This window comes from Cimex lectularius, unplaced genomic scaffold, assembly GCF_000648675.2.
Source record: "Cimex lectularius strain Harlan isolate CLEC.00 unplaced genomic scaffold, Clec_2.1 scaffold43, whole genome shotgun sequence".
Classification (NCBI taxonomy): Eukaryota; Metazoa; Arthropoda; class Insecta; order Hemiptera; family Cimicidae; genus Cimex; species Cimex lectularius.
The window spans coordinates 1,703,999-1,719,342 of NW_019392661.1; the positions used below are offsets into that span (position 1 = coordinate 1,703,999).

Sequence of the window (15,344 nt, forward strand, 5' to 3'; positions counted from 1 at the left end):
GAGTACTATCGAGGGATCGACTTGATCCTGAAACATTGATAATCTTGGGCTTTGGGACAAGAGGGCCACTCATGCTGATTGTATCGCGTGCTACTTTCAGTTGTTGGTCAAGGGGGAGTGAAAATCAATTTATTCGTTTTACAACGTTCTATTTTCTTCTGGAAAAGCACTTGAACAAGTGTGTTCGGCAACTACAACTGGTACTATTTAAAATATTGACAAATGCAATGGTTATATCATGCAACGAGCCTTACTTTTACGATGGTAACGATTTTCTTGAGAGGCTAGGTGAAAACCAATTAAACAATTAAATTCAAGAATTGATAAAAAATAAATAAACTAGTAATAAAATCATTAATTATTCTTTTGTTTACTCAGCAGAAAACACAGTTTTGTATTATAAAGTGATTAGTTAATTGCTTACGAATAAAAAATGTAAAAGGTTTGATTTTAAGGTTAAAAACATACATTTGACACAATAATTTGAAATCTAAAGTCCATTTTTGTAAAAAAACCAAACGCGGAATAGTAGAAAATCAGCAAGACATTTCTATTTGTGAGTCTGTAAAGCAAACTTCAACCAGTCCTACAAATTTTATTGTACCAATTTTCCTCTTTGTCGACATTTTAAACGTCAGTCGTCACGACCTCGATCAACGGTTTATTTTTAGTGCGGCCAGACTTCTGGGTATCACCGCGGATCGGCAGGAAGAATGGGGCCGGCTCCTTGAAATCGATGAGTACGCATTTGCATATCCCATGGTAACTCGGGTACCTTGAAGGGTGAATACACTGGGACCATAACACTTTCTCTGTTGCCCCTCGAGAAAAAAAAAACACGAGAAATTTAAATTATTGTTCCAAAGTTACTACAGTGAAATCCGGTTGTAACGATATTGAAGGGACCAGGCAAAATTGATCGTTATAACCGGAATGAGAGGGGGAGGAAAAAACCCAGTTTTATAGCTTATAGTTTTATATATGTATTATTTACTTTTAAATATAAGTATATACCTAATTCAATTTTTACAAGTTAAAAAAATGCGTAATATGTATTATTATAAGTATACAATAAAAAAAATTAAAGGAATAACTAATAATCATATTTATGTAATTGCTATTTATGTACATACATATTTTATTCTTTATTTTTTGACAAAAAAATCTAAAATTTTAGTTTGCTTTTTTTTAAGTACAAATTTTTGCTCACATATTCGTCAAGTTCTTTTAAGGAAGTTGCAGTTTCAGGTTTATTTATGTCATCGTTTAGGGCGACGTATGTGCGAATGACACCAAGAGCGTTGTACACTTTTGATAGAGTCGGAGTACGGAAAAGATCAACTTCAGTCTCGCCGATATCTTCATCTTCTTCCACTTTATTCTTATTTAAAATAGACGCCACGTTTGATTGATTCTTCGGTCGGTTCCTCTGATGTAAGGATGTTAGCATCAACTTCTGCGTATGACTCTGCATCGCCGTGAAAATTGAAATCGAGCTCTTGGGCCCATTCATTAAAGTTCCTCACGTCGTCTTACTGGTCGGTTCTCGTTTCGTCTTTTCCAAAACCATGTCTAAAGCAATTTTGAATGGTTTTTTGAGTGACGTCGTCCCAGGAATCGGAAATCATTAGGATTGCGTCAAGTAGAGACACCAGAGTTTTCTGGCTGGTCCAACATTTTTAAAACCAAACGTTGACGAAACTTCACTTTGAGGGATTTGATTATGCCTTGGTCCATGGGCTGAAGCACTGATGTCGTATTGGGTGGTAAAAAATAAAGTTCGATGTTTTTTAGGTTTGGGACTGACGGATGAGAAGGACAGTTATCTACAGTGAGAAGAATTTTTCGTTTCTTCTTTTGAAGCTCTTCGTCCCATTTGCGAAGCCAGTCGGACAAAATCTCGCTCGTCATCCACGCTTTTTTATTGTGGGTATAATCTAGCGGAAGTTTTTGGACATTTTTGAAGCAACGCGGAGATTTCGATTTTCCGATGATTAATAATTTTTTCTTATCTGTTCCCGTCATGTTGCTCGCGACTAGGACTGTAACTCTCTCTTTTGAGTGCTTCCCACCATGGCACGATTCCCCTTTAAATCGAAGGGTCTTGTCCGGCGTCAATCGGTAAAACAATCCGGTCTCGTCGGCATAGTAAATGTCTTCGTCAGCGAAATTCTCCCGAGTTATAGGCCAGATGCACTGTAGCCAACTTTCGGACACTCCGGCTGGTACACTTGAAGATTCTCCGCTGATCTTTCCAAACACGATGTTGTGCCTTACCCTGAACCTTGTCATCCAAGACATGGAGCATTGAAAATCTTCTTTACCCAGGATCCTGGCGAACTCATTTCCTTTTGCTTGCAAGATGGGCCCACTAATCGGAATGTTTTTTCTTCTTTGCATCGTAAACCACTCCAAAAGAGCTGCTTCAAGCTCTTCGGGTTGGCTGTTACGAAGCTTTCTCTTCGATTTGACATCTTTTTCGAAAATTTCTTTTACTTTTTCTTTTGATTTCCAAATCGTTGATATTGTTGATTGTGAAATGTTAAGCTCGGAAACTAAACTTTTGATAGTTTCTCCCTTCTCAATCCTTCGTATAATTTTCACTTTTTCTTCAATTGAAAACGCGCGGCGTTTATTCGACGCCATCTCGTACAAGGAAAAAATGAAGACTGAATCTAAAATTCTAAACTCGCATTTTGAAGGAATAGTGCGCAGTAAATACGATAGAAGGAAGGGTGTTCAAAGAAAATTGTGGATAGGGGTGGGATAAAATTCGGTGAAAAAAGGAAGGAGTCATACCTAAAGAGTACCGAGTAACGATTGGAAAGAGACAAGACTTGTTTACGTTTGAAAATAGAACTAGGTATTCTACGAATTATTTTTGTGTTAAATCGTTATAAACGGAATAAAAAAAAAAAAACATTTTTTCTTTAGTTTTATATCGTTATAGACACAATATCGTTATAAACAACATCGTTACATCCGGATTTATTTCTTCACTTTTACATAGCAAACCAAACTAAACACCCGTTTCACATCCGGACTATCGCTATAAGCGGAATCGTTATAGTCGAATTTCACTTGGCGATTATGTTAACATGTATTGCCTGATTTAACATGACTAAGATAAAAACTTATCAACAATTTATAACAATCTTTTATATTTCCAATCTAGTTGGAGTTAAAAACAAAAAAATAAAAGCTATAATAATACTAAAAATTTCCAATAATACAAATAATCGCAGATACTCTTGTAGAATTCAATTATCCAACTATCTAGTAAAGTTAAATACAAAGTTGGGACGTTTTCTACCATTGCCTATTTTCGATAATTTGGTATTTTGACATCTCAACATCTTCACTTGTCCAAAATGCCTCTGACAGACCAAAATAGCGAGAATATACAGACAAAAATGAACGAAACCGTACAACACAATTGGTTATGCCTAGTCCTACAAGAAAAACCTTGTAAAAAGATCAATTTTGTTTTAATACCTGACCATATTTGAAAGAAAGTACCTTTCTGGCTCTCCAGTAATTGAGGTTGTTGTACTTCGCTTCGTGTGCTGAGGGCGCTGCTCTTGATTTCGGCCTGGGAGGCATCACAGACGACGTCTCGCTTCCCCCAGGACTCGGAGGCCTACTCCCCCAATATCCTCCTCCAAGCACTGTTCTCGGCCGTACTATATTGACTTCTTGTGGCTGAAATCAATTGAAAGGCGTGTAAATCGTCGTTATAATATGCAATACAACAATAAAACAAGTTTTGTTATAGAAAGTCACTTCTGTTAAAAACAACACTATTTGTTTAACTCCTTAAACAAAACGTTTTTTTCCCAACTTGATGTAGATTGATAAAATAAGACTGAAATTTCTTGAGAATAAGTGTAATGTTCATGTTATGTATAAACAGTGAGAGTATCACTGCTTTTAATTAATGATCCACATCAACAGATAGGCTCTGAATATCAAGGAATATACAATATCAAAACAGGCCCAAATATGCAGAAGATTTATGACAGCGGTGTAATTCAATACGGTACACCAACAATAAAAAACAAAAAACACAACGTCGGCTGGAACTTGCTGTTATTTAGTTGGAACTATGATAGGGGTGAGATATTGGGGAAAGAGTTTGAGCTAATGGGTCTGGGTGGAGATTTTGGAGTGGTAATTGTGGAAACATATCCGGATCAGATCCTTCACGAACGTATCCGGAATTTTGTAAATCGTGAGATTCATGAGTTAGAAGGGAGCGTTGAATATGCGGCGATGAACTTTGGTTCGGAAATGTTCGGTTTATTGGATGATGGAGTATGTGGCCCACTGTTCAACTTTGTAAGTCCAAATCGGTAATGAGTGTTTTGTGTGCGTTAGTTTTTAGGCATATTTACAAGAGGAGGTGAGGTCATGAGGTAACCGATTTCAATGAAACCTTTTTTGGTGATACTCGGTCGAAAAATATTAGACAAGTGTCCGACGGTACCGTCCAATAGGTCTCTGTGGCCAAGAAAAAAAATATTTGTAAAAATGACCGAAATTGCATTCACAAAGTTACCACGGCTCACAGCTCTCCCCATCAATTTGCATGAAATTGTAAAGGATGTTAGTACATCGGAAAATATTAGACACTTGCATAGGAGTTTGGTGAAATTAGCCCGTAATAAAATGTTAAATAATGTGGTTACAACCCGACTTGTTGTCTGAAAATGTGTTTCGTTGAATATTTGTCTTTTTGTCTAGTATTTGGATTTTAAGTAAAGCCAGAAACACACTTACCCGATGCTACGCCATGCGACGCTACCCGACGCCTTGCCACGTTTTGGTGGGGTGTGCACATCTATCCGACGCAAGTACACGTAGCGTACAGCCCACAGCATTTGTCACAATAATCACTATCACAATCGCAACGCATCTTTTGTTCTTAATGCACTATTTTGAGCAAAACCTTGTAATAAATTGTTAGTTAAATTTTATGAGCACCACCATCTAATAAATTGTTTGTTAAACTTAATTGTTTTAAATAAAGTTACCCCTAACCATCATATTAAATGCAGTTTTTATCTCGTTTAATTTGGTTTACATTAAAATAACATGTTGTAATTAATATAACGACAAAATTACATGTACTTAGTTTGAAATATACTACAAAAAATATGAGTGTCCTGTTCTGATGCTACCCGACATTACAAAATGGTGTAATTTTACGAGCAAAATTATGAAATAAATTGTTAATTAACTTTTATGAGCAAAACCGTGTAATAAATGTACCGCCGAAGCGAGTATAATAAATTGTTAGTTAAATTCATTATATCAAAAAATCGCATTCCGGTGTTTTGATTAATTTTCTACCAAACCATTCAAATAAATTTTTTAAATAAAAACTAATTGATTTTTAATCACAGTTAATTTGGTTTATATTAAAATAAGTATGTTGTAATTAATATAACGACAATAATACATGTAGTTTGAATAAAAATATGAGTGTCCGGTTCTTTTGTCTTCGACTGTACTCGACCTGACGAAAATCTGGACATGGGATCGCAGAGCGTCGGGTGGGTTAGCGTGGCATAGCATCGGGTAGATGTGCACGGGGGTAATGCAACCTTATGGAAAATCGGAGTTTGGATTTGCGTCGGGTAGCATCGGGTAGGTTAGCGTGGCATAGCATCGAGAAGAAGTGCACGGGGGTAATGCAACCTTATGGAAAATCGGAGTTTGGATTTGCGTCGGGTAGCATCGGGTGGCGTCGCATGGCTAGTCTGCTATCCAAATAAAGTTCAAGATAACTGACTTAGTTGGATGGAGAGATTAGCTTGTTATGTACACTGGTGACATTTTAGCTCGTTTGTTTACTAAGGACAATTTCAACGAGAATTTTCTATTATAAAATAAGAAATAACTTGATTGCAGCTGAATTTGTCCACCACTGTTTTGCCCGTCCTTCATTTCTAAATTATTTACGTTTTTAAATAATTATTTTACTTGTGAAATCCAGTTATATTTTTGTTCATTCCAGAGTGGTCTAGGGTTAATAACCGTCCATCCTGAAGAATAGTTTTTGTTGATTGAAATTCTCAACATCGATTAGAGAAGCATCTTGTTTATATCACTAACGTCTCATTGTAATTATTTTTTTTTTATTTATTATTTTCCAAGAAAGGGTGGAGACGTTTAATCTACATAAGCCACTATGGTAAACATTTGTAGACTTATGAGGGATCAATGTTGACTGACGACTTTATGAAGCTACTAGCCAAACACGCCTGCTTTATTCAATCAAAGTACTAATAATTTTCACCTTGTAGTCAAAGTTTGGTTTTCGAGTTACACAACTTTTGTATAAGTCAATTACGTGTGCTCGTCATTTGTAATTTTTAATTATTGGTATGGCTTAAACTCTCAGTTTTACTTTTATATGAAATGATTTAAATTAGAATTGAACATACTGCGATAAAACTTCGTAAAATCTCTTGGATTTTCAACTTTGTTTGTAACCGCCTCATAGAAGCCGATGTCAAAAATAACGCGATAAATTTATTATTTCGTGGTAAATAACAGATTCGAAATATTGGGATATGGTCAGGCGGACAGGGGGTAATTTTGAACCTCACGCGATACTGGGGAAAGCTGATGACAGGGTTTTTTTTAACGCCTCGCCCCCTGGAAGTATTTATCGTTGCCCACATAAGGAAAAAAACAACTCCAACACCTTGACCAACCTTGAATCAATCCAATTGTTGATCCGAACAATTTTTTTAAAATAATGTAAACATGTAGCATGTAAAAAAATAATGTAACATGTACTTATATTTAATGCACTGACAGGCACAAAATTCTACCCACTCTTAATATAACTTGATTTGTATACATTTTTATATATTAATCGTTTTTTAACGTGTAATAATTGAGTCTTTATATAAAAAAGTTTAAAAAAATGTTAAATGCTAAGGAAAAAAATACGGACAAATAAAATTTGTTTTAATTTTGTTTTAGATTTTTAATTAATATTTCAATATCACGTATTTCCTCCTTTTACCTTAATTACATCTTACGTCTCGGCATATTTTCTACTAGTTTGGAAATGTCTCTTTCCTGGAGGATAGCCCATTCTTCACGAAGAGTCCTTTCAAGTTCGTGGTGTGTATCAGGAAGTGATGGACGTGCTCTTATTCGTTTTTTGAAGTTATCCCATAAATGTTCGATGGGGTTCAGGTCTGGAAAACGGGCTGGCCAGGCTAAGACACTGATGTCATGTTGTTGAAGGTACGTTTGTACTATGCGAGCGACATGTGGACGGGCAATATCGTGCATTAGAATAGGATTGTCGCTGATTTCATCGAGGATAGATAACATGATGTTCCAAAATTTCATCCACTTAGCGAGTGGCCGTGAAAGACCCTCCACGATCAACAACCAATTCTGTGCGACTCTCCATTGAAATTCCCGCCCACACCATCACTGAGCTATGTTGAAAAGGTTGGCTCTGGGAAAAATTTCGAGTTTTGTACCTTTCATTTCTATTTCTCCACACTCTTTCACGCCCATCTGGAGATCGTAGAGCAAATCTACACTCATCTGTGTACAGCAGACCTATCATCAAAAGACCAATGATTGTTTTCTTGACTAAATGCAAGACGTGCATCTGTGTGTTCTGGTCAATTCTAGTCCTCTTACGGGTCGAAAAGCCATTAGTCAATACTGATTTAATCTTTTTCGAGCAGTGCGTTCAGAAATTTGGACACGTCGAACTTCCTGGAGCCGATGAATCGCTTGAACAACAGTAAGGTGCCGGTTTCGTAAAATTCTCAAAATAAAAAAAACGGTCATCTTGTGGTTCTGATACCCTAGGGCGTCAAGACCCGTGCCTTGTATGGTAGGACCCAGTTTCCCGAAAAGGTCTAACGGCGTCTCGCAGTGTTTCGAAGGGAACTCCGATGGCATTATCCGCATACCTGATGGAACGTCCATTACCAATTAGTGCCACACCATACGCAACATCCTCAGTACTAAGTGGCATTTTTAAGTTGAAAAATTGAAATTAAGAAAACAATGATGGAAACTAAACAGTTTATTACTTCAGAATTCAAATGAGACTGAATAAACATTTTAAATTCCGTAAAAATCAAACACTGAAAAATCCTTTCTCCTTGTTTGGATTAAGGATTAAGTGTGCTTACCTCTAATTGATATTCCCAATTTAAAACATTGCAACAAATATTGATAACGGTGTTTTTTTAAAACAATGAGACAAATTAAGAGCAGAATTTTCTTTTAACGAGAAAATGAAAAAAAAATCAATTGGACGGAATTTTTTGCCTGTCTGTGTTTTAAAAAATGTGTTCGTATTATTATTTTTATCCGGTAAAAACCCTGAGTATTTTATGGCCACAGTAGTGCACTCGATTGGGATCCGAAAAAAGTATTGATACTTGGTATTTCATAGTTGTTGAGCGTTAAGTTCTTGTCTCTTAATTCTTATTACGAGACGAGATAGTATGACACGACTAGGGTAGGGTTAAGACAGATCGAAAGGCTAGAATGCAGGAAAGCAAAAAATGATCTCGAAAAATGTTTAGCTTGTGGATAGTGCGGTTAAAGACAACTTGTTGATGAACAATGACAACTAGTTCAATATTCATCAGTACAGCTTGTTGATGATAATTGTTACAGAAATACATTTGTAATTGCATCTTTTATTCCATTTTTCGGGAGGTTGTTGTGAACCCTAATTTATAAACAAGAACAATTTTATATATTTTATGAAAAACAAATGTAGATGTGTTGTTATCAATCGCGTCAAACTGAAACGTTTCAGTCTTGTCGATTCTGTGAGATATAAGGGGGAATATCGCAAAAGCCGTAAGACAGGCGTTCTGGAAAGAATCGGAGTAAATCACGGACAAGGCCAAGGGATGTCTTGCAAGAAGAGTAATGATTTTTATTGGTGGAATAATGCGACCTTGGGGGGTAGTTTTCCCTATCCCGTGACCGGGCAAGGCCGCTGGCCACGTCACCCTCCTCGCTTATCTCATGACCCCGAGCCATAACAAAATAACGACGTTTCGACTTGGGAGAACCATTTGTAAACTGAACGGTTAAGGAAGTTGAAAATAGGATCTAGAGCTTAAATGAGGAGAGGCCACTAGGTCAATTTTGACAAATTCTTCTATTTCAATTTTGTAATTATTCGTCAATTATATGATTAAAAGATTTGAAATGTTATTTTTTTTAACTTCTGCTTTTAATCAAGGATCTAAAGGAATTTGACGCTAGGACGTTTTTGAAAGATTATTAACATTCCCCGGTTCTATCAAGCTTTTGGACCATTCACTTAAATTTTCTCTATTCCCAATCCAATCTTTTATCTCGTTCTCCTTATTTATGCATACCCTTCCACGAAGTTAGTATTTAACATATTATCAGCCACCCCTCGACAACAACATCGAAGACAATAAGAATCCTTTACAGCAAGGTCTTGTCTTTGGCGAAAGCAGTCAGAGCAAGTTTAAAAAGTGCCACAATTAATTCTTTTTCAATATTTTTTCTTTATTAATTTTTTATACTCTGCCATGGCAATAATAAGTATAATGATTGCTTGAAGATCGTGTGATGCGGTCTGGTGTGGCGTAGGTTTAGAAAAAGGTTCTTTATCGTGCCAACGTTTCGATCTTTATTGAGATCTTCTTCAGGGCCTGGGATTTATAAATATTGTTTAAATTATACAAATACATGTAAGATGTGAAAATGAATTTATACCATGATGCACTCAATAAAGAAATTTTAAGATTAATCAATTTATTTGTACTCACTGTTTTGTGTAAGTATTTGTGTTTTCTGTGCAGATGTGTTACGGTTGTGTGTCGTGTTGAAAGTGTTAGTGAAATATGTATTATGTTTTCTGATTATATATGTTTGATTTTGAGGGAGTGGGGAAGGAAGTAAGGATAGAAATTGAATTTTCTTTGAGGAGTTGGCGTTTTTAGGTGAAAGGGATCGACGATGAAAAAAAGGGGCAATGGCTTGTTGTTCTGGCTTAGCTTTGCAGGATTATTATAAACGGGATTATTAGGGAAAGGAGAGCTAAATTGTTGGGGATTTAGACTATGTGGAAATGTTTAATGGGTGGAGTGTAATGATTGTTTTTATGTTCTATATTATCTTTTGTGGGTTATATGTATATTATTGATATCGAATTTGATTTATGATATTAGCGTAGCTGCGGCTGAGTTTATCTCTGTTCGTGTAAACCATTTCTAAAAAGTTACATTTATGTTTGTTTTGTTCTGTGTTTAATATTTTTCGATTGTTGAAATCGAAATTACGTTGATGTACAAGTAGGTGTGCAACGAGTGCTGTAGGATTTTGTTTGGGTTTTTGGCTAGATATGTTGTTTTACCCTATTATTACCCCCATTAAAAAAATGATTATAATAATTAGGCTAAAAACGTCATTAAATTAATTGATTTATAATATTTTAATGTAATGCAAATCAGCAAGAATAGGCAAACTAAAATTATCACAAACGATCAAACTACAGGTTACTCACATGGCTTTTAGGACTCTACAAAAATCATTTTTCGGGAAGACGAACTATTGATGATTCCTAAAAGCCAAAATACTTCTGATCAGAAACGACCAAATCACAGGTTCATCACCCCACAGAATAATCTTTTCTTTAATGAACCAACCGTTGAAGATGGTTAAAAGAGATGAGATTCTTCTCGAGACTTGATAAACCAATAGCTTTGGTCGTTTCCTGTCACGTGGTCCTCGCACTTTTGTTTGACACAGACCAACCGATTCGGAAGAAATGGCAAACGCGTCTGACAGACTAAAAGACAAAATCAGCGAGGATTGGCAAATTAAAATGATAAGAAACTATAAAACTACAGGTTCATCACCCCGCAGAACTCAATAAAATCTAAATAAAATCTTTTATCATTTCGTTGGATCTAGATGAGCATCTTAGTTATAAAAACTTCATAAGCTTTTCCAACTCAATAAAAATAATTTTTCTTGCACACGAACCTACCACTGATGCTTAAAAGTCAAAACAGCGCAGCTAGGCGGACCAAAATGATCAAAAACGACCAAAATACAGGTTTATCCCTCCGCATAATAACTCAATTTTTTTAATTTTTTAGAAATCAAATCTACCACTGATGATGCCTAAAAGCCAAAACACGTCTGACAGACAAAATCAGCGCGGCTAGGCTGACCAGAATGATCAGAAAGGATCAAACTACAGGTGCATGACACAACAATACATCTTTTTAGCTACTAATTTTTTTTTCAAAAACACTGGCACCCTGAGGGTTGATATGACCTCTGCTGTTGCGAACCCTTGTTAAAAAAAAGAAAAAAACCTACTAATGAAGATGGTTAAAAGTCAAAAAGACCAATCTACAGGTTCATCACTTCCGAAAAAGAATATTAACAATTCCAAAATGGCACATATGTCCAGTATGATTTAATTATCGTGTAACTGGTTTTGGTAGTTTAGGAATGTAATCTTCCTACTCCCTTATTGTTATTAATATTTTATATTTTATTGGGCAAAAATCATAGAGAAATATCATGGAATCAATAATTTCTTCCGTTCTAATGAATATGATCGAAGAGATCTCTCGGGCGGCCGCTTGGTCTAGGGGTATGATTCCTGCTTTGGGTGCAGGAGGTCCCGGGTTCAAATCCCGGAGCGGCCCAATTATTTTTTATCTTGCTTCTGAATTTTTTTGAACGCCAAGTTAAATTGAGTCCACGTGGCTTTCCACCTGTTGTGGTCAGTAGTTGAATGAGCACGAATATTGATTCCTTTTGGCCTTCTCCATCGTTCTGACCTAGATCTCGGTCGTTCTTATCCGATCGGCCAGGCCGGCGGTCGGTGGCTCTTTAATTTCTTTTCCGATGGAAATCCCACGGGGAAATTAATGAGAAAAACTAAAGGGAAATGTGGTTCACCAAAGTTTAATTACGATAGAAAATTTCTATCAAGATTTATACAAAGATCAAGATGTTTAAAAGACCTAGCAAGAAAAAAGAAACTAGATCCAACACAAAACATTCTGAGTATTAACAGTAAACATAAGCTAACATACAACATACGATCTTAAAGATATTTCAATTTATATATATANTTTTTTAATAAGTAAAACAGTGTTCCAAAATGTTTTGACGCAGTGCTACAAGTGTGTTGTTCAACAAGTAAATATTCAATTTTTTGAAGAAAAAAAATGCAACTTGATAATACAGCACCATAAGGAAAGGACCTCAATTCTCGGAAAAAAAGGCTTAAGCTGTACAGAAATATTAATGATATTAAAATGTACACAGATTAAATGGAGAAAAATAATTATTCAAGGCTTGCCTATGCAAATTCCGTCGTCTGCATGCCACATCTCCATTTTTGACGACCCCAAAGTTGCAAATGAATTCGAAAAAAATTGTATTAAGGGTCGTGGCAAGAATCCACTTGCATATAATTAACCGGGTTTACTTACTGTCACTATTTATATCTTAACGAAACACTCTACAATCGTCTGTATTAGCATAATTTTCCATTAACAGAGAGAAAAGTGTACGAGAGAATAAAAAAAAAGAAAAATAATCTAAAAATTAAATCGTCTGGTTTTTATTGTTCACTAATTATATCATTTTATCGGCGTCATTATTGATTATCGTATAGGGATACGATAATGGTCTTCCACCGCGACCAAAAAGGTGTCGTATTAGGCTACCTAATTTACTCTTATTTATTTTCACACCTCTGAAAATGCTCAAATTACTTAAGAAGCTGTACCGTTTCAGGGTCTTGTGAAGTTCCGATGTTTGCTGTTTCATGATGGAATCGGCAGGTTTTTGTCTCAAATTTTCCAATTTTTAAGCTGGTTATCTAATGAGTAATGCCCAGTATAAAAGCCTATTTTCCATAATCATTGCCTGCTGAGAGAGAGGGGTAGATTTTTGTTTTCCTGGTGAGTTGTTAAGGATCTTTGATTCTTTTGCACTTGGTGAATTCATCCTAATCATTTTATTCTTCATCATTTTATTCAGTTCCGCTTTGAGACGTGCCAATTTGTGGTCCTGATTTAAAGGATGTACTGGCTGCTATTGTTTTCACTAGTTTGTCAGCCAGTCCCTCCTGGCACCCAATCGGAGTGATTTCGTTTTCCCAGGAGTGGGTGGAAGAATGTAATAAAACCTTTAGTGATGCTTGGATGTCTGAGAATATTTTTGTGCCCTTACTCCCTTTTTAATTAACTATTGTTCACAGAGTTCTATTGAATAGATCTCACTTTGAAAATTATTAGTATAGGGCTTGGAGGTTTTGTTTGGTCAAAATCTACTGTTTCGTCAATAGTTAAATTGAAAACAGTTTTAGTTGGATAATAACAGCATAGATTGTCAAAAATGTTATTTTTAACTTTCTTTACCTTAAATTTCTATGTTGTCGTTGATAATAAACAACAAATAATTAATGGTGCTTTATGAGATACATGAGCTTTAGTTAAAATTTTCTTTATAAAGTTGAAACTAATAAGATGCCAAAACTATTACATTTTTGTGCAAATTTATTTTAAACTTTTGAATAAGCGAGGTGAACCTTTTTCTGAAATATGTAAAGGTCGGACTTTCTTTATCATTCGTCTTTCTAAAGTGAATAGGGTGAACCTTTTTATGAGATACATCTTATTAAAATTAATTAAATGTACTCAACATTATTTAGGATTTTTTAAATTTAATTTATATATATATATTTTAGTTATTATTTTAATACCATTTTTCAACTGAAATTTGGTTGTCAAACGGCCCAATCCAATCATGCGCAGCTAACTTGTCAACAACACCCAACAAATATATTATAGTAATTAGTTATATGAATTATCTTCTTCAAACATTTGATTGTGTCAATTTTAATTAGCTTTCGAAGTAAAAGTTCTGGGCTTCCATGGACCCATATTGTTGTCCTTTCAAAAGTACTGGCATGGTAGACAGCTTCAAATAAAAATTAATAATTCTTTGCCTAAATTTATCTACGCAAAATCTGTATTGCCCCAGGTATTTAGAAACCGCTATTATTTCTCAACTTTATTAATGATGTTGAATTTTTCCCTCATATAAACTTCTTACTCTTTGCTGACGAAGTCGAACTGTACCATGAATTAATAATAATGATAACACAAAAATTCTTCAAGCCTCTTTTTCTATTTTTTTTTCTTGGTGTTCAAAAAATGGACTTAAACTGAATGTTGATAAATGCTCTGCGGTGTCATTTTTTAGATGTAATATAAAAGTTAATTAATCTTATTTTGGTAATAAATTACAACTACTAATTGTTAAGATTTGTGATTCGCAATGCTCAACATTTTAGAAACATTTTTACTATAAAAAACGCTCATGTCTGTAAGGCAAAGGTCCCGGGTTTGAATCCAGCAGCCCTGCATTCGAACCCGACAAACTTACAATTTTTTTTTCCAAAAAAACACCGACACCCCAAGGGTTTGATATGATCTCGGCTGTTGCGAACCCTCGTTAAAAAAATATTGGCCACTTTTACATTCTAAGTTAATTAATAATAACCCGTACCTTTCACACAGAGAGATGTCTATGTCAAGCGCAAAATTTCTCTAGGTTTTTGCTATATAAGGATCTTTATAATATTAGTCAACCCTTCTTTAACATATCACAAAGTTCTAAAATCACATACGTTCTGTTAGCTCGCTGGTTACTTTTTCTTAATTATAAACCTACAATAGAAACAGTTCCTATAAGTACTCTTTATGCAACAGGCGGGCTGGATTGTTTTCATTTTTTAGCAGAATGCCCAATTTTAGCGAAATTCAGAGTGCGACAAATAGGCTTGCCCACGATGACAAGAGGACTCCTAATTCCTTCTTTAAATAACCTCCAGTGTTTAAATTGAGTAAAGTTTGAGAATGAAACCTGGAGCTACAGGAATGAACTAGTTTTATTTATATGTGAGAAACCCTGGACATTTCTTTATGTGTATATATATCATTATACTTTAAAAAAAAAATTGCATTTTTCGTAATCGTAAACCATTGCCGTAAGATGCTTTGTATTACTATAGTTATGTTGTAAAAGTTTATTTTCATTCGTTTACTTAATAAAGTACTTTCTTCATTTATTCGTTCGTTCAACATTGAGCAGTGTAGGGTAAATGCTAACAAGACTATCTATATAATGATGAAGCTCTGAGGTACAGAGAGGCTAACAATAGAATACAGAAAAGAAAGAGTTGGTTACCGTTATATCATAAAACATAACCTGACCGGAGAAACAGTAAAAAAAAATTAGTGGGTTAAAAACACGAGAAAGAG

The 15,344-nt window shown here is 35.2% G+C and overlaps 1 protein-coding gene and 1 non-coding gene across 5 annotated transcripts in view; one reads left to right on the plus strand and one right to left on the minus strand.

Annotated features, from left to right (window-relative positions):
- The window catches only part of LOC106662565 (echinoderm microtubule-associated protein-like CG42247), a 69,404-nt gene that overhangs the window by 41,076 nt on the left and 12,984 nt on the right, over window positions 1-15,344 (minus strand). For all 4 annotated transcript variants that reach the window (XM_014386751.2, XM_024224891.1, XM_024224892.1 and 1 more), the window contains one exon: window positions 3,520-3,702. In XM_014386751.2, coding sequence (XP_014242237.2) covers window positions 3,520-3,702 — 183 coding nt within the window. The remainder of the gene's footprint in view (window positions 1-3,519; window positions 3,703-15,344) is intronic.
- Trnap-ugg lies at window positions 11,637-11,708 on the plus strand. The gene has a single exon. It is a non-coding gene; the product is annotated as a tRNA-Pro (tRNA).